At 43.3% G+C, this 22760-nt stretch overlaps 1 protein-coding gene across 2 annotated transcripts in view; it reads left to right on the top strand.

Annotated features, from left to right (window-relative positions):
• The first annotated feature begins 21182 nt into the window (after positions 1-21182).
• The window catches only part of NUP160 (nucleoporin 160), a 49027-nt gene continuing 47449 nt past the window's right edge, over positions 21183-22760 (top strand). For both annotated transcript variants that reach the window (XM_080817741.1, XM_080817742.1), the window contains exons 1-2: positions 21183-21293; positions 21561-21672. In XM_080817741.1, the coding sequence (XP_080673867.1) occupies positions 21194-21293; positions 21561-21672 (212 nt within the window). In that variant the 5' untranslated portion in view covers positions 21183-21193. The remainder of the gene's footprint in view (positions 21294-21560; positions 21673-22760) is intronic.

Consider the following 22760-nt stretch of genomic DNA (forward strand, 5'->3'; position numbering starts at 1 on the left):
TTAATTTTTTTTTATTTATTCATTTGTTAGAGAGAGCGAGTGAGCACAGGCAGAGTGGTAGACAGAGGCAGAGGGAGAAGCAGGCTCCCCGCCGAGCAAGGAGCCCGATGTGGGACTCGATCCCAGGACGCTGGGATCATGACCTGAGCCGAAGGCAGCCGCTTAACCAACTGAGCCACCCAGGCGTCCCTATATATATATATATATATATTTTTTTTTTTTTTAATAAGCTTTACGCCCAATATGGGCTTGAACTCACAACCCCAAGATCAAGAGGGGTCCACTACCTGAGCCAGCCAGGCACCCCAGTTATACATTTTTACCACAGTAAAAAATGCTTTCTCTCTCACCTTCTATTATATTTCATGCTCCGGGCTTCTCCTTTCCTACTTCTCTGGCCATTTCTCTAGTTAATTCTGGCCAGTCTCCTACTTAATTCCTTCTCTACTTGGATGAGAAATGCCATAGCCTTTCCTTCCTTCCTTCAACAAATATTTGAGTGTCTACTCTGCACTGGGAATAAACAGTGAACAAAAGTCACAGTTTCTCCTTACAGAGCATATATTCTTACTAGATAGGAGATAATCTATCAACAAGTAAGTAAGCAACTATGTAGTATGTTAGATGGTCCTAAGAGATACAGAAAAAATAATAAAACAGGTTAAAGGAGATTGGAAAAGCCAAGGATGGGGGTTGCTATTTTTTACAGAATGGTCTGATAAGGTTACATTTGAGCAGTGAAATGAAGCAAGGAATGTTGGTATACTAAACAGACTGCAAGTGTAAAGGCCCTGAGGCAGAACAGTTTAATGTGCTTGAAGGATAGCAGAAGCCAGGATAAGGGAAACAGAAAGAGAAGAAAGAGAGCATGTACTCCAGGAGGCAATGGGGCAGGGGATGTAGGTCATACAAAGCCTGGGAGACCACTTTAGTCTAAGTTAGATGAGAAGCAAATAGAGTGTTTGTTAGAGCCTAAGCCATGACCTGTGTTAGGCTCTAACAGGACCACTCTGGCTGCTGTGTTCAGAATAGACTGGAGGAGGGAAGGCTGGAAGAAGGAGCTACTGCAACAGTCTAGGGGAGAGGAGAAGATGGCTTGGACCGTAGAGGCAGTGGTAAACACAATAAAAAGTGGAAAACTGAGTATGCTCCTGGAGGAAGGATTTGCTGACAGACTGGACATGGGGTTGTGAGAAAAAGAGGAGGGATCAACTACTCAAATTTGGGGGCTTGAGCAACCAGAGGATGAAAATGTCACTTACAGAATTAGAGAAGACCAGGAGGGTGAAAGTCAAGGCTAGGCTTTGAGCATTTGGTGTGAGAAACCTATCAGACACCCAAGTGGAGATGTCCAGTAGGCAGCTAGACACGTGGACCTGAGCTCAGCACAGACACAGAACTTTGAGGTCCAGCCCTGGGCCCCTCTTCCTCTTCCTCCTCTATGTGACGTCACCCATTTCTTCAGCTTTCAATACCCCCTATAGGCTTCATGGGCTCTATGCTGGTATTTAAATGTCAGACAGTACCATGTGACATCGTCTCCCTTCCCTGAAAGTCCCTGTGTGTGAGGTCACTGGCGGTCTCACTGCCTCCACCGTGAGCTTTAGTGAACTTGGCAATCACTAACAGACGTGTGCCATCGTGGAAACAGAAATCACATTTTTTGAGGGTTCCTGACTGTCCAGGACTTTTTTCAAAAGGTCTCTGTTGAATTTTCAGAACAAAAATAGGTGTGAACCGTATGCACTTTGGAAAGGAATGAGCTGGCCACTGTAAGGCTAAGATCGGTATTGTTCACAGAATGAAATTCCTGTTCACTGATGTTGTTTTGGGTTGGGCTGACCTTATGAACTGGATTTCTTTTCAGATGGGTGTATTTTTCCTTATTGCAAATTTCCTTTAATTCATCAACAGAAATTATAGCCACTTTGCTCGGAGCTTGTGACCCTGGGTTGGAAGGCTTATGTACTCGCCTTTTGACAAATGTTTATTTATTTATTTATTTGTTTTGGAGTTTCTGCTTGGCACTTCCCGCCTTCCCTCTGGTGACCTTTTCTGTCACCACTGTTTGGTTTCATCCCCAATGAATCACTTCCTTTGGGTCACTTGAGTCTTTCTCCTGTCTCCTGTCAACGACGAAGTTGAAAAAGGCCTTCCTGGGTTCCTGCTTTACCACCCATTCAGCAATTCCCAGGTTTCATGACGGGAATTCATACATCCATTGCTATATTTATCCATACCATGGGAATTGCCGTGGTGCTCCAAAGGGCATTGCATTTTCTAACACAATCCACACAGCACTGTGGATAGTTTGTGGCGGGCCCAGGTCCTCTCAGTGGAGCTGAACGTGGCCTGACAGAACACATTTTCTCTGGATTTTCCTACCCACCAATGTTTGCATTACTTATTTATCTATAACCTATCTTCTTGCAGGAAGAACAGAAGGCTACTTACAAAAATGCAAACCCTGGACCAAAATAAAACAAATATGAGATGAGAAACACAGAGCCAAGGGAAATAGGATGCAAGTCATGACGTCCTTGTTAGAGATGGGACCAGAGTTGGCTCAGAGTCTCCTGATAAGCAACACAAGAGAGAAACATGAGTGACAAAGTGCACAGAGCCCCTGAAGGAGAAACACACCAGCACACCTGTGCTGTCTCCCATGGGTCCTCCCAAAGGACTTTAGAAAACAGGGTCCTGGGGCACTTGGGTGGCTCAGTGGGTTAAGCCTCTGCCTTCGGCTCAGGTCATGATCTCAGGGATCAAGCCCCACATCGGGCTCTTTGCTCCGCAGGGAGCCTGCCTCCCTGCCTACTTGTGATCTCTCTCTCTCTCTCTCTCTCTCTGTCAAATAAATAAATAAATAAATAAAAGCTTAAAAAAGAAAACAGTGTCCTAATAACGTTTTCCTCAAAGCACAGCGAAGGATTTCACAGGCCTTCCTTATAATACCAAAGCACCAGTTAGCAGAAGTATTTCCCCCTGAGGCTACCAAAACATGATGCCCTCTTCCAACACTACCAGAGGGTGAAGGACGGGTGGAATGACCTCCAGAGAAATGCTGGGAGGGCCTCAGGAAAGAGAAATGAAAAAAGTGTCTGGTGATAGCCCTGTAACTTTTGGGGCGCTATAAAAATGCCAAACACCCCTTCAGAACTAAGGATTTGATCAACTCTGTTATTAGAGCCATAATGACCACAGAACCTGGTTGTTTTAGTAAACTCAGTGATCTGAATGCCATGGCCATCCCTTCGCCCCAAACCAACCTTTTTGTCTCCCCCGCCCCCTAGAAGAATAGGCTAGGAGGAGGCAGTCTTTTTTCTTTTTTAAGATTTTATTTACTTATTTGACAGACAGAGATCACAAGTAGGCAGAGAGGCAGGCAGAGAGAGAGAGGAAGGGAAGCAGGCTCCGTGCTGAGCAGGGAGCCCGATGCGGGGCTCGATCCCAGGACCCTGAGATCATGACCTGAGCCGAAGGCAGAGGCTTTAACCCACTGAGCCACCCAGGTGCCCCAGGAGGAGGCAGTCTTGAAAGAAGCTGAGAAACACCCCCACAAAGGGACGAGAGAGGGCCTCACTTAAATAGGGCCCAATAAACTTCCGTGGGTTCCTTCGGCCCCACGCTGACTCTCTTTATTGTTTTTTAGCTCTTAATGAAATTCAGGTGAGTCAGTGGGCCGTGCTGATGTAGCCTAGCAAGGAAAGTCGTGTTAGACATGAGGTTTGGTTTGTTCCCTGTGCAAGTCTGCATGGTCTCTTTTCCACTAAAACCTGATTTAGCTTCTTCCTATCTGGGCCTGTCAGTCTAAATCTCATGATGTAACTCAAGATGGACAAACTGTTTCCATCTAGAGGGAAAAAAAAAATTTAGAACCCTAAAACTCAGCTCTTATGGCCACTATTTAACTGTTGCAAATGTGAGATTATAAAGTGTTCTCATCCTTAAGCCTAAAGAAATCGGCAGGTAATAGGCACATGAATTTTCATAACTGTCCTGGGATGCATACAAGGGGAAGCCGAACAAATCTAAGAACACAAGGCCTGTATGTGTCTCTGCATTGAGAAAGAATGGAGGAAAGAAGGGGGAAAGACGGGAATGAAAACTCAGAAATACTGACAAATATTAATCATCAAAAATTGAAAGTCCCTCAAAAGGAAGGATAATAATAGCTCTCTCTGAATCACCATTCAGTCTGCACAGAATATCATCACCAAGAGGAATCCTGCACTTATGGGGGGGGGGGTCGGGGAGGAAAGAGAGAAAGCATTTTTTTTTTCTAACTTCTTTTGCAGACTAATGACTACCTTAATCTCCAGTATAGTAACTCAGTATCATCTAGAATTGAGACAAATGCTTCTGTATAGGCCAAGATACGCTATAAACTTAATAAATAAATAAATAAATAAATAAAGAGTTTCAAAAGTATGTGTTACCAAACTTAGAAATTGAAAAAAAAAATTAAGACTTTCAAAAATATATGTTACTAAAAATAACACTGACCCTTGATATTTGTCTGAAGAAGCCTCTGGAGAGAAAAGGATTTCATCCATTGGAGATAAATGGGGCCAAGTCATCCGTGATCTTTGGTTTAATTAGCTAAACTCTTCCAGATGGACAACACTCAAAGCAAAGGAATATTCCTGAGCCCCCTGGAATTGTTAATAAGCTAACAATATGATACATGTAAAAGAAAATATGTGTCTTTTATCTTTGTCTTTTAAAGGGCAAATGAGGAAGTACTTGGTAGCATTATGATTTTCAGTTTGATTATTGAAAAAGAAATGCCTGAATTCCATTCAATATTGAACAAACAGACTCTGAGTATTTGTTTCACTCCTCTGCTAAGCACAGGGTTGAAAGGGGGTAGATAAGACAAGACCCTGGCCCTTCTGGAATCCTCAATTTAACTAAAGGATACATTCCAGTGCCTGGTGCATAGTGAGAGCTGGATAACTATTTGTCAAATAAATAAGTAAATGATGTAGACATTTGCAAAAAGAATCACATGAACAGGTTACCGTGGTCAGAGGCAAGCGTGGGGGCCCTCAAAGCTGTCAGAGAAGGCTTCACAAAGAAAGTTGTCTGCAAGGAGCACAAAGGACTTTCAGACACAGAAAACAGCATGCTTAACAGCATGGAGAGAAGAAAGAATAACCTGTGTTTAGGCAACAGCTAGTAATTTGATGTGGCTGGAGTATAATGTGTATGTACAATGTGCCTGGAAGGTAGTGAAACCACAAAAACGGGTTGGGGTTCCTTTAAAGAGGACCCTGAAAGCCCAAGGTTACACTTGGTCCTTTAAGATGTTATTAGCATTTTCAAAAGATAGCAAGAGACACAGTATAGATAGAGTATGTACGGAAGGGAAGAAGGAAGTAAGAGATGCCACAGGCTAAGTGCCTCGTTTGTGACTGGCACTAGGATGGATCCTACACTTATTTACATTAAATCTCATTTAATCCTTGGAATAAGGATTATTCTGAGTGAGTGCGGAATACCGTCCTCGTTTTCTGAGAGGGAAGCTCAGACAGGTGAAGCAACTTTGTGCAGATCTCGCAGCTCATGGAAGATGGAACTAGAATTTGAAATCAAGGTTCTAAAAATCTCTAAAAATACTATTGGACCCCTACAAATTAGTATTGGGGAAAATATACGGTGGAAGTTTGGAGAGAGAGAGTGACTATTAAGAAAGACACACATGCGGGACACAGGGAAAGAGAAGCATGACTATACAAAAGGATATTTACAGTAAGGGAGATACAACACAGGAAGTGGGAAGATAATCATAGAAAAACCACAACATGTGTTTTTAAAATGCAAAGCCCCAGGGAGGCGAAAGCGAACGATACAATAATGCCATTCACTCTGGCATCCTGTGCATTTGGTTTTGCTCTTTACTCTTTTTTTTTTAACTTTAAACAATTTGTTATGAGAGTAACAAAGATACAGCTCATGATCTTGCAACTCTAATGCCCTAAATCAGAAACAGATGGTGCCTAGTGTACCCTGTTTCCTAGAAACTGCAGAATTTTGAGGACAACACCCTCTATGCACCGCATCGCTGATTTCAGTTCCTTCACAGATACTAATAGATGGCTAAATAATGCGGTTGCTGGGCATTGTATTGAAACATCTGTTTTTCTTGCTCGAGAACCTTCTTGAAGGTCAAAACTTCTCTCCATTTGTATTGTGTTTTTTTCCCCCTCTGATTTAGAAAGTGATTCTTATCGTTACTGAATGAGGAAGAAAATGAAAATCCCCTGTAATCCTTCTACCTCACAATAACCACCAACCACTTTAACATTTTTACAACCTTCTAGTTCCTTTTCTACACACCTACATGGGCATACACACATACACACACATACACACACAAGAACATACAAACTTTATAGAAAATAGGATGTATACAAATTGTCTTTTGATCTGTTTCATTCACTGAACAGAACATAGATGTTTTTTTCCATGCCACCAAATATCTATGATGACCACTAGCAGTCCATCATATTTTTTTAAAGGTTTATTTCTTTCTTTTAGAGAGAAAAGAGCACAAGCATGAGGAGCAGAGGGAGAAGGAGAGAGAAACTCAAGCCGACTCTATGCTCAGCGCAGAGCCCGACACGGGGCTCAATCTCACGACCCTGAGATTTAACCTGAGCTGAAACCAAGAGCAGGACACTTAACCAACTGCCAACCAGGTGCCCCCTCCATCAAATTATATAAGTTAACTTATTTAACCAATCTCCTTTTCATCCAACAAATTCTATTCACTGAACACCCGCTATGAGTCAGAACTGTGCTTGGCACTGGGTGCACAGTTGTGAATGTAGGTAACGGGCAAAATTCCCGTCCTCGTGGAGTGTACAGTCTCATTACTAACATGTATCTTATTTGAGAATTTTTGTTACTGGAAAATAGCACAGTGAAATCTGGCAAACACTACCTCTGCTGTGTGATTAAGCTTAACATCACTGGTGAAAGGTCATGTAGATAGCCTGTCCCCTGATATGTGACAGGACTGGTACCTTACAGCTGTGGTTTTCCTGCCAACCAATAACCCCAATTTAATCATGATTTTTTTTTTTTAATATCAAGAGACAGTCTTCAAAATATATGACCCGTGTTCCTCAGAACTGTCAAAGACATCAAAAATGAGGAAACTCTGGGGCATGTGACTTAATCTCAGGGTTGTAAGTTCGAGCCCCATGTTGGGTGTAGAGATTACCTAAAAATAAAATCTTAAAAAAAAAAAAGAAAAAGAAAAAGAAAATCCAGCAAACTCTCACAGTCTTGAGGAAACTGGGGAGATAACAACTAAATGTAATTGGCGCTCCGGATAGAATCCTGGGACAGAAAAAGAACAGTACATTAGAAGTAAGGAAATAGAAATACATAATGGATTTTAGTTAATAAGATATATCAATACTGGTTCATTTGTTGTGATGAAATATCAAATACTAGTATCAGTTTTTAAACAACAAAGGAAATGAGGAGGAAGGACGGATGGGTACAGAGGAACTCTGTACCATCTTTGCAACTTCCCTGTATATGTAAAATTATCCTAAAATTAAGTTTATTAAACACAAACACTGTGACAGTCATCCTTGCAAATCTGAAGCATGTCTCTGGTTGCTTCTTTGTACAAAGCCCCAAGAGTAAAATTGTTAAACCAAAGTAGGTACAAATTCTTATTTACTAGAGATTATTTTTAAAGTGTTATACATAGATGTTTTTCTGGCTTTTTACAGATGGGTTTGCCTTATGCCTTTATCTCTGCATTTTCCTAGTTGCTGACTCCTGAAACTGGAAAGAAACCTAAGAGACCCCGAATCCCAACTACTTTGTATCACAGATGAGGAAACTGTTAAGCCCAGAGAAGTGAAGTGACTTGCCCAGGCAAGTAGGACCCATGTCCGTATGGACTGTAATTGGGGCTGGGCTGTCCCTAAGTGGGTGCAAAAGGAATAAAATTTTTTAAAAAGATTTTATTTATTTATTTGACAGAGAGAGGGATCACAAGTAGGCAGAGAGATAGTTGGGGGTGGGGGGAGCAGGCTCCCTGCTGAACAGAGAGCCTGATGCAGGGCTCGATCCCAGGACCCTGAGATCATGACCTGAGCCAAAGGCAGAGGCTTAACCCACTGAGCCACCCAGGCGCCCCAAAAGAAATAAAATTTTCTGACGCATGGTGGAATTAGTGATCCACAGCCAGACCTGCCTCTATTTTCTGTACGTAAATTTTTTTTGTCTTAGACACGGTTGCCGGGAATGAAAAGGATTTTTAAAATTTCAGAATGGATTTTTAAGAAAGGGATTTTAAGTTTAAAGAATAGATTTAGACACAACTACTAGAATTGCTTGACTAAATCCCTGGGCAAATTATTCTTCCCTTTCTGAACTTTTGCTTCCCAATCAGAAAAATCAGAATTCCAACGCCTACTACTTCTTAAGTCTTCTGAGAGGGACCTGGTAGGAATTAAGAAGCTAGTGCAGATATATCTGCAGAAGCCTTCGAGAGAAATGTCATTTAAGGAAAAGGCTTTTGAACGAGAACAAAGGGCACCGTTTCTGTTAAGTGGTCTGTCACATCCCAAGAAAGTTCATTTCCTTGCCTGTATGGTCGGTCTCTAGACAAGGAAAATCCCAGACTTGGCATTGGTAAGGAAGAAGAGGGCGATAGGAAGGAAAGGAGAGAATTGTTAGACTTCTTGGCTGGAAATCAGAAACAAATAGTTCCCGAGCCTGGCATTGTCAGGGGCCAGCGTCAGGACCAGCCCAAGAAGGCAGACGAGGAACATTACCGGTCCTGACTTGGCTCCGCACACCGTTACTCAACAGAAAGTGGTGCGTAAGCAGGATCCTGGAGGATGCAAGAGGAATATAAACAATCGCTGGGTGGGGACCTGTGGTTGCCTATAGAAGCTCTGCCAGGCCCGAGATAGCAGGCATCCATTTTGACTTATTTAATTCCCAGACATTCTTGCAGGATTCGGGCAATGACACAGGCGAGCTAGGAAGAAACTGAAGTCTGGGATTTAGAAAAACACTGGCCTCTGACCTCAAACTGGAGCCTCTAATCAAAGTCCTAACCTTGGCTCAGGCCACGGAGCATCCTTGCTCTGCAACATGGAAATGACTTATTTTATGTCCCTATAAACATCTGTCAGCACCTGCACTGAATTGAAACTTGGCAGGCAAAATGAGGAAGGGGTAATACTTCTAAAAATTCTTCCTATTTTTATGATTTGAACCCTTTTAGTCTTTGAAGCAAAAGAACGGGAGAAAGACATTGGCTAACTTTCGGGATCAGATGAAAGGAGAAGAGAATTAAACAGATGGCAAAATGCTCCCATTTTTATTTATTGCCATCATTATTTTGCAGACGTGCAAAGATGTGGGCAGCTGAATTGGCAGCCCTTGTGATTGTGCAGAAGCAGAAGCAGCAGCAGCCCTGAGGTGTCAAGAAAGGACAGGATGCGGCACCTGGGTGGCTCAGTCGGTTAAGCATCTGCCTTCGATTCAAGTCATGATCTCAGGTCCTGGGATCAAGCCCCACATCAGGCTCCCTGCCCAGCAGGGAGACTGTTTCTCCCTCTCCTTCTGCCTCCACCCCCAGCTCGTGCTCTCTCTCTCGCTCACTCTCTCTTCTCGAATAAATAAATAAAATCTTAAAGAAAAAAAAAAAAGGAAAGAAAAGAAAGGACAGGATGACATGGGAGTGTCTGGGTGTGACCTCACAAAAGTCCAGAACTACATGAGAATCTCTACTTTTATAAAATGCAGATTTCTAGCTTACTTGTTATCGGGGATTTTCACATGAAGCAGTAGTCCTGGGCTCTAACACGCAAATAAAAACTGTACTGGATCAGCTTCGATCTTGGTCTGTAAGGTCAATAGTAATCGTATTTTACTGACGTGACTTAACTGCCCCCTGTTGGGGCTACTGATGAATCTGGTTCCTGTTGGTGCCTTCCATTCCACCACTGGAGCACCTTTCCTTTGAAGACTGTAAGCAGATTATACACCACGTGCTGGTATCAGTCGACTGATAGCAGTTGTCTGAATCACTGCACTGAAATGATATTAAAGTAGGAAAGGACTCCCACGACTGATTAGCAAGCTGAGCAAGAGAGAGAAGAGAGGCAACATCTGTGGGTCAAGGCAAAGCATCTGCAGTGTCCGTTCTTCTGGAAAGGGCTATTTATTTAGCTTTTATATAGCACCTCAGTGTGGACCTATGTCAGATCACTTCCAACTATATCCCAGAGCTGGTTTCAGGACATGGAGCATTTGTATTTTTAGAAGCGAAATTCAGGCTGTATGGTTCAAGCAAGGATCTTCTTTTTCTGATTTTGTGAATTACATCATGTGCAAGCCCTCACAAAGATATAAAAGTAACATTTATTTAAGGGGCGCCTGGGTGGTTCAGTCAGTTGAGTGTCTAGGCTCTCGGTTTTGGCTCAGGCGATGATCTTGGGTTGTGAGATCAAACCCCACGTGGGGTGCCACTCTCAGCAGGGAGTCTGCTTGAGATTCTCTCCATCTCCCTCTGCACCCCCTAAAATAAGTAAATATTTTAAAAAAAAAAACATTTAATTAAGCATGTAATGAATGAATCACAACCTACTGAAATTTATGGGAAATATCAGATGAAATGCAATGAAAACAATTCAGGGTGTATGGTCCCCAAGGATAAGTCCAAAGCACAGGAGGGTAGGGTCTGGCTGGGAACCCTGGGATTTCAGGCGACATGAGAGGGCCCTGGTCTCTGAAGTCATGGTGGTTTCATAAGCAGGTAGAAAAGAATAATGAAAAAGGAAGTGAAAAATCACTGACATACTTCACTTATTCCACAATTTTGCTTTTCAAACGTCTCTTGCAGGGCTCTACACTAGGCATTTCCTGGGGAGAGCTTCAGAATTCTAGACAGTATGTCGGGGCAATTACTAATTACTATAATGTCATCCTGGCTTCCCCCACGAACTTACCAACCTTATGGCGATGTCTTCTCCCTTTCAGCAAGGATCTCTATCCTGATGTTAAATCAACCTTTCAAAAAAATTACTAGCAAAGTTTTATTTGAACTGAAATAAAATTCTTATATCGACAGCAAGAATTTACTATGTACTTTAAGCACTGAGTTGTAAGGAGAAATGTTAAAGTATACTTAAACTCTTTGGCAAGAAAGGAAAAGCTCTCTCCACTGTGACCCCAGCCTTTTCAACTACTCCTCACCTCAGTTCTCTCCATGCCTTTAAGACTTTTTGCCTGGAATGCTCTTTCTCCTCCTCGTACATTCTTTTATAATAATGATCACACTTCACTGTTATCTGTAGTTCTCCTTTGTTCCTCCATTAAACCTCAAAAGTAGAGAATGGGAAATGTGTATTCTGTCCACAGATACTTCATGAACACCTCATCAGTGCTGGGCACTGTGCCAGGCACTAGAGATACAACAGAAAACAAGGTGGACAAGATCCCTGACTGCAGAGAGCTCAAATCCAGAGCGGTCTTTCTAATCCCAGGGACTAGCTCTTGGCAGGTGTGCAAGACTGAAAGAATAGGGGTGCCTGGCTGGCTCAATGAGTAGAGTGTGTGACTTTTGATCTTGGGGTCATGAGTTCAAGCCCCATGCTGGATGTAGAGCTTACTTAAAAAAAAAAAAAAAAAAAGTCTGAAGGAATAAATGAAGCTCTTGCCAGAAATTCAGAAATTAGTCGCCGCTTTGGTTAATACCACAGCATGTAAGCAAAAGGCAGAAATAGAAAATCTGAAGTCATTTGCATTGTGGTTGAATCCCGAGTCATTTCTACCATCGCTAATAGCAATTATTGAAAGTAATAGCCCAAACAGTAGGAAACCACACTCCTAGAATCCAAAAGAAAGTAGATTACGTTTTAAAAAATAATAATAAAAGTGTTTGGGCTCCTGGGTGGCTCAGTTGGTTAAGCAACTGCCTTCGGCTCAGGTCATGATCCTGGAGTCCCGGGATTGAGTCCCGCATAGGGCTCCCTGCTCAGCAGGGAGTCTGCTTCTCCCACTGATCTCTCTCTCTCTCTCTCATTCTCCCACTCTCTCTCTCTCAAATAAATAAATAAAATCTAAAAAAAAAAAACAAAACAAAACCAAAAAAATAAGTGTTCAATATGGAATACGAATTGATTAAAGAAATTCTTACCTCAAAACTAAGATCCCTATAAATGTAAGGTATGACTACTGACTTACTCTGATGCTCTCTGAACTGACTGTATTTAGAACAAGGCAATGAAGGTCAAAGAAGGCTTTATAGGCAGAAAATGCTGTGCGCTAATAGATATTTTTAACATATGGGAAAAATGACAAGAAAGCAGTGTTTCTGAAAGCTTTTTCCCATAAAACAATGGTCCAATGCGTTGTTCCTTGAAAAGAATATAAAGCATCTGGAAAACATCATGCATAAGCCCCTCGTGGAGCTTCACAAAGCACACAATCCTATTAGTGTCCCTGAAAAGTTCTGCAGAAGATAAATATGCTTAACTTTATTAATTGTCATTTCCCATACTTATTTAAACCACCAAATTCTCTTTCAAGGAATAGCTATTAAGTCAGGTCAGGAGAATCTGCCCTAAAGTTCCATCTCAATATTGTTCACTATACTTATTCATTAGTGATGATCTAGCAAACCAAGACATTCTTGGAATATAGCGTCAAGTCATAAAAGTATTTTTGTTACAGAAGTATCTGTAAGTAAAACTTGTTGCCCAAATAATTTTAGACATTCTGCATTTTGCTTCTAAACAAAGTCACTACTTAACCACTAGATGGCACTATGATTCCATTTATATTGCAACCACACCGTTCCCAGCACTTCAATGGTTCAAGGAGTATTTGAGTTTTCTAAGGATGTCTATGTGTGTTTATTCATTCACTTAGTAATTCCTTCAAACATTTTTAGGTACTTTAAGTTTCAAGAACTCTGATGGATGTTGAAGATAAGAAAAGGTATGAGACAGCTCACTGTAAAAATTGTAATTACTGGATTCGTAGGAAACTGTAAGACGCCTCATCAACTTAACAACCTTTTTGGAAGGAAGGAGACTATATAAAAAAATATGCACATTGACTGCAGGACATTTTTTATACAGGAAAAAAAGATTTAACTATCAACAAAGAAGTGAAAAGAAAGTGCAAAGGGAAAGCATAGTGATAGGCAAGCATCTAAGAAAATATCACAGTCTGAACTAAGTGTCCCAAAGGCTATGGGTTGTGCAACTCAAGCCAATTTCGACTTAGGAAAGACATGTCTGTCCTCAGTCCTGGGGAGCTTCTGGAAGGGGCACGTTTCTGAACCTGGAAATCTGGGAGAGATGAAGGTGAAAATCCGGCCTGTCTCTGGCTTTTGGGCCACAGACCGGGAGCTGAGCGCCAGAACACAACTTGAAGATGAGTAAGTACAACATCCTCTTCTTAGAAATGGAGGCAGGGAGACAGGTGGCTTGCCGAGTGACAAGAGGTCTCTGAGGCAGAGCTAGAATTTGAACCCAAGTTTTCCAAAGCCCAGCTGATGTTCTTTCCAATATTTCATCACCAATTTTGGAATTTAGAGTAGGTCCTCCGCTTAACCTTTTTCCCTTTCCAAATTCTTTTTCTTGCTGGTTCCCAGCTGGTTGCCCGTCCTTGGACAAGTGTATGTGTATGTGTCATGTGTATGTGTCTCATGTTGGATTCCATGGGAAACAGACTTGGAGGCAGATTTGAGTGCAGGAGGTTTACTAGACAGTGCTCTTAGGAACAGTGCCTTGAAGGGACTAAGGGAGGCAGGACTGGGCAGAAAGAAATTGAAGCCTCGGCTGATCTCACACAGCACTTTGGAGCTGAGATGGTCCTTCAGAGTGGTCCTAGATCAAGGTAAGGGGCAGGACCTTTAGACTTTCCACATTGATCACTCACTGGATGCAGGAGGCATAATCAAAGACAAGGCAGCTCTCTTTGGCTAAGAGCAAAAATCAATGGACTAAAATTGAGGTGTTGACAGGGTTCGATTCCTTTCGGAAGGCTATAGGGGAAAATCTGTTTCTGTGCCTTTCCCAGCTTCTAGAGGCTGCCTACATCCCTTGTTCCTGGCCTCCTTGGTCCATCCCCAATGCCAGCAATATCACACGTCTGACCTTTCTTCTGTCCTCGCATCTCTTTCTGGGAAAATGCGCTCTCCTTTTTTTTTTTTTTAAAGATTTTATTTACTTATTTGACAGAGAGAAAGATCACAAGTAGGCAGAGAGGCAAGCGGTGGGCTGGGGGCGGGGGGGAGCAGGCTCCCTACTGAGCAGAGAGCCCAATGCGGGCTCAATCCCAGGACCCTGAGATCATGACCCAAGCCAAAGGCAAAAGCTTAACTCACTGAGCCACCCAGGTGCTTCTTCTTTTCTTTTCTTTTTTTTTTTTAAGATTTTATTTATTTATTTACAGAGAGAGACACAGCGAGAGAGGGAACACAACCAAGGGGAGTGGGAGAGGGAGAAGCAGGCTTCCCGCTGAGCAGGGAGCCCAATGTTGGGGCTGGATCCCAGAACCCTGGGACCATGACCTGAGCCAAAGGCAGACACTTGACAATTGAGGCACCCCAATGCTCTTTTCTTTTAAGGACTATGGGATTAGATGGGGCCCATCTGGGTGATCCAGGCTACATTCTCCACCTCTAGGTCCTTAAGATTACTCACACATACAAAGTCTCTTTTGCCATATAAGGTACCACATTACAGGTGCCAGGGATTAGGATGCAGGGATTAGGATGTAGACACTTGGCGGGGGGGGGGGGGGGACCACTATTCTGCCTACCACAATCTGTAGTAAACATTTTTGCAAGAATACTTTATATGTTCATAGCTGCATTATTCATAATAGCCAAAAAGTAAAACAACTCAAATGTCCAGCAACTGATGAATGGATAAATAAAATACAGTATATTCACACAACGGAATATTGTTTGGCCATAAAAATTAATGAAATACTGATTCATACTATACCATAGATGAGCCTTGAAAACATTATGCTAAGTTAAAACCAAATGACCACATATGTATGATTCCATTTATATGAGATGCCTAGAATAGGTGATTCTATAGAAACATAAAACTGAGGGGCACTTGGGTGGCTCAGTTGGTTAGGTGTCCAACTCTTGATTTCAGCTCAGCTCCTGATCTCAGGTCATGAGTTCAAGCCCTGTGTTGGGGCTTGAAAAATAAAGAAACAAAAGGTGGGGGGAACCTGGAGGGGCTCTATCCGTTGAGCATCCAACCGTTGATTTAGGCTCAGGTCATGATCTCAGGGTGTTGAGATCGAGCCCCATGTTGGGCTTTGCATTCAGCAAGGAGTCTACTTGAGATTCTCTCCCTTTGCCCCTTCTCCCTCTCTCTCTCTCAAATAAATAAATTAATTAATTATATTTTTTTAAAGACCATAAAATTGATTAGTAGTTTCCAGGGGCTGAGGAGGAGGGAAACGGGCAGTGATGTTAATGGCTATTAGATTTCTTTTGGGGATGATATGAATATTTCAAAATTAGATTGTCATGATGGTTATGTAGCTATATAAATATACAAAAATAATTGAACTGTGGACTTTAGAGGGGTGAATTTTATGGAATGTTTGTTTAAAAATCTTTTACAGATTATGCCATATCCTTCACTTTGTATCACCCAAGAGACACTTCAAATCTGGTTGTCCTTATCAGTGAGTAATGCTAACACTGAACTCTGGGTTAAGATGGTAACAACTGATAGGAACTATATTTTTAACCAGTGCTTCAGAAAAGTTATCTCACTTACAGGAATAATACTACCATTCAAGGATGTTATAAAAATGAAATTAGAATATGATATATTTAGTAAATCATAAATATAGTGGGTAGAAAAATGCCCCTCCCCCCACCCCACACACGCAGGAAAGATGTCCATATACTAGTCTTGGAACCTGTGACTAAGTTACCTCACATGGCAAAAGTAATTTTGTAGATGTGATTAAGTTCAGGAATTTAGAGATGGGGGAGTTTATTCTAGATTATCCAGGTGGGCCCAACCTAATCACAGCAGAGAACTTTTCCCTGAGGTCAGAGAGAGATGTGACATTACTGGCTTTGAAGATAAAAGGGGACACAAGTCAAGGAATGTGTTGGCCTCCATGAAGATGGAAAAGATCAGGAAAATGACTCTCCTTTACAGTCTCCAGAAAGAATACAGCTCTACTGATCCCTTGATCTTTGCCCAAGAAAACCCATGTTGGGCTTCTAACCTATGTAACTGTTTAAGCCACTAACTGTAGTAATTTAGTATAGCACCAATGGAAAACTCATACAGAAAAACACACAGAACTCTACAAGCATGACATATACAAGTGAAATAGTCCAAATATAGTAAAACCCACATTTCCCCAGACCGTGGGTAAAAGCACAGTTACATTTAAAACATGAATATATTCCACTGACTTCTCCCCCACCTACTCCTGCCAGCAGATCGTCAGTCCCTGCTAAACAGTCCCTAAAGCATTTCTGGGAGTGCCCAGGGAGTGTCTATGTTCATGAAGTACTCTGTTAATGAAATAATCCATTTTCAGGTAGTTTCCAATTAATATAGGTAAATTCACTGAGTTACTCTTAGGAATTGCTTTGCTGGCCAGGCTCCAGTCTCCTTCAGGGGATCATCCCTGCTCTCTAGGACACCAGTCCTTGCTAGGTACTCACCCCACTCCTTTGGTCACTAGACTTCTGGAAGGCATCCTCCCCCGCTGACACACACATAATATGCTGGAGACTTTAAACTGGAAAACCTGCTCTAGGGTCATTTGTGCAGGAGAAATACTGGTGCTCTCCTTTCTTGTAAGCTCAGCGAGAGCAGTTTCAATGCAGTACTCAAGGGCCCTCAGTGTTTCATAGATGCTGTAGTGTACTTAGTCTTTTTGTCCTCCTAGCCCCCGACTCTGCTTTCCATAGGCATCAGACCCAAGTCCAGCAGAGGCCAGGGAGGTAGGCAAATCACAATGTGCTCCACTATAACTAAATCCCAAATCAAATTACTACAGGTTCCTTCTGCCCTAAGGCAAAATTTTTCCCCAAGTCCCTTTTCAGTCCCTTAGCAAGTAGGTTTCAGGCATACCTATCACACAGGTTTGACAAATGCGCCCACATATGACCAAATACCACTAGGACTGTATGAAGGCAGTCTACAGTTGGGACAGCGTGTTTCTCAAGGAGATGCAAGAACTTAAAGAAGGTAGGGGCCCCTGGGTAGCTCAGTCGTTGGGCATCTGCCTTCAGCTCCAGTCCTAGAGGGTCCTGGGATTGAGCCCAGCACTGGGCTCCTTGCTCAGCAGGGAGCCTGAGTCTCCTTCTCCTTCCAGCTCTTGCTCTCTCTCACCATCTCTGTCTCTCTCAAATAAATAAAATCTTTAAAAATAAATAAATAAAAATGTTTAAAGAAGGTAGATTATGTTGAAGTGGTAAAAGACCTTGGAAGTCAGGGCAACAGGGAGCCCCAAAAAGTTTTTTTTTTTGAGCCCCTGAAAGTTTTTAAAAAGTGCTAGAGACTGAATGTTTGTGTCCTCCCCACCCCCCAAAATTTGTATGTTGAAACCTAATCCCTACTGTGATGGTATTTAAGGGTAGGCCTTTTGGAGGTCCCGTGGGTGGGATTTTTCCACACCACCAAGCAATTAACTCCCGCGGACACTGACCAGGTATCCCACAAACTTAACTCAATTCTGACACTATCTACCTGGAAATAATGTCAGATCCCACAAGCTAAGGGTTCAGTCCCACAACACTGCTCCCATTTCAGATGCTAATTACAAGTCTGGTTATCACGTGTGCTTCTGACCCCTGGCTATAAATTGGAGGCTCCCATAACCCCTTCCTTGGGTTCAATTTTCTGCTAGAGCAGCTCATAGAACTCAGGAAACCACTTTACGTACTAGATTACTGGCTTATCACAAAGGATGTTAAAGGACGTGAATGAAACTGCCAAATAAAGAGATATATAGGACCAGGTCTTGAATGTAGGAGCTTTTGTCCCCATGGAGTCTGGGGCACAGTATTGAGTTCATTCTGGTTCACCACCTGGAAGTTCTCCAAAATCATCCTTCTGGGTTTTTATGGAGGCTTCATTACATAGGCTTAGTTGATTAAATCATTGGCCTTTGGTGACTAAACTCAATCTTCAACCCCTTAAGCCTCCCCAGAAATTGGGGGATGGAGGTGGAGCTGAAAGTTCCAACCTTCAAATCATATGGTTGCTTCTCCTGGCAACCAGCCCCCACCATTAAGCTTCCGAGGGACTTTCCAAAAGTCACTTCACTAACATTAAAAAAAGACACTTTTCTCATCACTTAGGGAATTCCAAGGGTTTCAGGAGCTCTGTGCCCAGTATGACTCCTCAGTTTCTAAATCAGGTCACTGGCTAGTGATAGGGACATAGATAGAGAATCACATGATAGTGTAGAGTGAGGTAAAATGAGTTATGCCTTGGATATGCTGAGTTTGAGGTGTCTGTGGGGGAATCCCAGTGATGTTAGCAGGCAGATGAATGTAAAAAGCAGGCTCAAGGGGCCCCTTGCTGGCTCAGTCGTATAGCATGTGACTTGATCTCGGGGTTTTGAGTTCAAGCCCCATCTTGGGCCTAGAGCTTATCTAAAAAATAAAAACTCTTAAAAAAAAAAAAAAAGGAATAGGCAGTTGGATACCTAAGGTGGGAATTAAAGGGAGAAAGGTTTAGCCTGAAGAAATACATCTGGGAATTATCAGACTCCTGCGATCTTGTATTTAAAGCGAGAAGACTACATGAAATCCTCAGGGGAATGTGTGTAGGCAGGACCAAGAACTGTGCCCTGGGGCATTCCAACATTAAGAAGTTTGGAGAAAAAGAGAAGCAACTAGCAAAGAAGTCTGAAAAAGGAGAGTTTGTGAAATGGGAGGAAACCAAAAGCGTGTGGTGTCCTGGAAGCCATGTGAAGAAAGTGGGCAAGAAAGCAATTAAATGGTCAAATGCTGCAGGTAGTCAAGAAAGTTAAGGAATGAGAGTTCAGGGGCGCTTGGCTGGCTCAGCCCATAAAGCATGCAACGCTTGATATCAGGCTCAAGAGTTGGAGCCCCATGATAAGTGTAGCGTTTACTTAAAAAAAAAAAAAAAAAGGAATGAGAGTTCAGTGTTAGATAAAGATGGACGTCATTGGAGATCTTGAAAAAAGCTGTTTCAGTAGAGCAACAGGCGTAAAAGCCTGATAAAAGTGGATTTAAGAGAGACTCAAAGAAAAGAAATTACACAGAAAGCTCTTGAATTCTGCTGTAGCGATGAAGAGGAGCTCTGAAGTGACAAAGAGGGGCTCTGAAGTAGTAGATAGTAGCCAAAGAGAGTGGAAATCAAATGAGTTTTTTGTGTCTGGCAGGAAGGAGAAATAACAGCATGTTTGTGTGCTTGGGGAAACAACTCAGTAATGGGGGGTGGTGCAGAACTGAAGATGGAGGAGAGAAAGAACCGCTGGAATGGTGTCCTTGAGCAGGGGGAAATGTAAAGTTTATGCCCATAAGTTTAGGGATGTAAGTTTAGGGACAGTTCAATTTATAGTAACAGGAGAGGAGGGCAGAGTATGCAGGTACTGATGAAGGCGGGTAGGGAAAAGAGGCAGTGGGGAAAATTCTCTTGATTTCATCAATTTTCTAAAGTGAAAAAGCAAACTGAGAGTGAGGAGGAGGAGAGAGGTGCTGCAGGTTAGAGAAGTTGTGAAATACTCATCTAGGACAGTAAGTGGACAAGGGAAAAACAATGTGTTCGCTGGGTAGCAGCATGGACCCACCGGAGGTTCAGAATCATGATGGAAGTAGAGGAAGGTATGTCTGATAATTGTTTATTTTTCTCCAGCCCTGCTCAGCTGCAGCCTTGGATTAATCAAATTTCTAGGTTTTACCAAAACATAATGAAGAAAGAGCAAGCTAGGCAAAGGAGTAATTTAAATGGAATTTAAGCAGAGTAAGAAGGTGGGACGCCTGCCTGGGTGGCTGTTGGTTGAGCGGCTGCCTTCGGCTCGGGTCATGATCCCAGCGACCTAGGATCGAGTCCCACGTCAGGCTCCTTGCTTGGCAGGGAGCCTGCTTCACCCTCTGCCTCTGCCTGTGCGCGCGCTCTCTCTCTCTCTCTCTCTCTCTGACTAATAAATAAATAAAATCTTAAAAAAAAAAAAAGGCAGAGTAAGAAGGAAATCTCAAGGAAATGGGAACAGTGAAAAGGTGGTAGAACAATGGTTCCTGGGTTCCTTGCTAGACCTGGAGTCCTAGGAGCAAGCTGGAAAGATGAGGTGGTGGGGGGAGTGGTCAGAATAGAATCAATAAAACAGAATGATAGAGAAGGGTTGCATTCACTGGTGATAACAAGAATAACAGAACTGCTTAACAAACGTTGACTATCGAGGAAAAATCCTTTTCCCATGAAAATCAGCATTTTTCCCAGTACTGAGCATCTACTGTGCCCTAGACACCGGTAAAGGCACAATTTCTTACAAACATCCAGATCAGGGACGGGATGAAAGGCAAATTCCTTTCAGCATTTAGATAACCACAGCGAGTTGCATCAACGTTTTACTGAACGCATTGCGTTTCAGAACACCAGAATGCACGAATTCAGTCTCTCTAAAAGATTCCAACACAAAAGATCTCCTCTCCCCAGTACTCGCCCTCTCCCCATACCACGTGTCGCTGAAGGCCAAAAAGGAGACCAGCCAGTGTACAGACCACCACCCCGACGCAGAGAAGGGTGACGGCGAACTCGGAGCCCGGTAGAGGGCGCTCGGCCACCCGGACTCTCCGGACCTCGCCCCTCCCGGGAAGCTCAACCCCACCGCCCGCGCCCGGGTTTTCAAAATGGAAACAAACCTGGCCCCGCCCCCTACCCTGAGGACGCCGGGAAAAGGGTACCGCCCCCGAGGGGATGTCCCACCCGGCCAGGCTAAAGTTCCCGCAAGCAGAGTGGGTTCCCCATGCCCCTTTGTCTTCTGGGACCCTGTCCACTCTCGTTCTCCAACCAACTGAAGCCTCGCAACGAACAATCGTACCCTCCTTCTCCGCAGGATTCCTCACCTGTCCGCAACTCCATCCTCCCCGCCCCCGGAAGTGACGATAGCCGCCCGGCCTAGCTCGCGTCCCGTCGGGCCTTGCGGCGGCGGCGGGAAGATGGCGGCGGCGGGAGCCCTGGAACGGAGCTTCGTGGAGCTCAGCGGTGCTGAGCGCGAGAGGCCGAGACACTTTCGGGAATTCACAGTTTCCGGCATCGGTACGAAAGCAGCCAAGGAGGACGCGATCCGATCCTTCCCCTCGGTCTCCTCTCATGGGTCCTTAAATCTCTGACCCCGGGTTCATACTCTAAGTCCACATGCCTATAGCCCTGGGATCATAGCTCCCGTAGTGTCCTACTTCGTCCTGCTTTCTTCCCTTTCTCTTCGTGTGGATTGTCAATCGTCACCCTCTGCTTTCTCAGCGCCCTCAGTCTCTGTCATCCCGAGAGAACCAGGTATGCAGGTTGACCACTCTCCTTTTGCAGGGACTGCAAATGCCTTGGCTGGAGCCGTGAAATACGGTGAGAGCGCGGGAGGCTTCTGCTATATGGAAAGTGGCAAGTTGTTCTCCGTCACCAGAAACAGGTTCATTCATTGGTAAGTGCTGTGTTCGCCGAACCCCCCTGGAAGGTCGGATTGTTCGGCTTTTGAATTTTCGCGGCTCTTGGCCAGAGTGTCCTTCTCTAAGACAGTAATGGACAGTCAGGAAAAAAGAAACACTGTTTTCTCTTGATTTCTGAATCAGGAGAAAATTAAGGAGACACAAACTTCTAGGAGAGGTGCCCTTTCAGGCAGCACTAAAAGCAGAGGAAATGCAGCTTATGGGATAAAGCCCCGAAGACGAGTTTTAAACTTGAACTCAATGTATTCTACAGCTTCTTCCGTTCTTGGAATACATTTGAGCTTCTTCATGTCATGCATTCTGCTGAGTTTACTAGAGATGAAGTGGTGAACAAAAACAACCACTGTTTCCATCATGGAAGATGTTGTAGCTGTCTGACAATAGATATGGAGCCATCTTTCATGGGGCAATTTTATGAAGGAAAAAAAATCATGAAAGGGACCACAACATAGGTGTATAAACATAAAGTTTTCATATTTGGCTTAGAGGAAAAGTATAGGGGCTGTGAGAGGTTTATGAGAGGACCAGTGTTATTGGTGGGACAGGGAAGGTCTTCACGGATATCACGCTTAATCTGAGATCTGTAGGATGAAAAGTTGCCGAGGCAGGTGGTTGGAGAGAGAGCTGTCTGCATATAGGATCACCATATGCAAAATCTATAAGATAGAAAGACCTGGGCAGATTTGAGGAACTGCCTGGAAGTCTGTGTGGCTTAAGTGCAGTGGGTGAAATGGAAAGTGATGTGAGAGATGCTGAGCCTGGGGGATGGCAGGGGTGGTAAGCAGGACTCATCCTTCCTAAGGACTTTGGACTTTTTTCCCCAAGTACATTGAATAATCATTGAAGGGTCTTAAAGAGTTACTAACTCTTGAGGCCCCTGGGTGGCTGAGTGGGTTAAAGCCTCTGCCTTCAGCTCAGGTCATGATCTCAGGGTCCTGGGATCGAGCCCCACATTGGGCTCTCTGCTCAGCGGGGAACCTGCTTCCTTCTCTCTCTCTGCTTGCCTCTCTGCCTAATAGTGATCTCTGCCTGTCAAATAAATAAATAACTTCTTTTAAAAAAA

Source organism: Martes martes (assembly GCF_963455335.1).
Source record: "Martes martes genome assembly, chromosome: 10".
NCBI lineage: Eukaryota > Metazoa > Chordata > Mammalia > Carnivora > Mustelidae > Martes > Martes martes.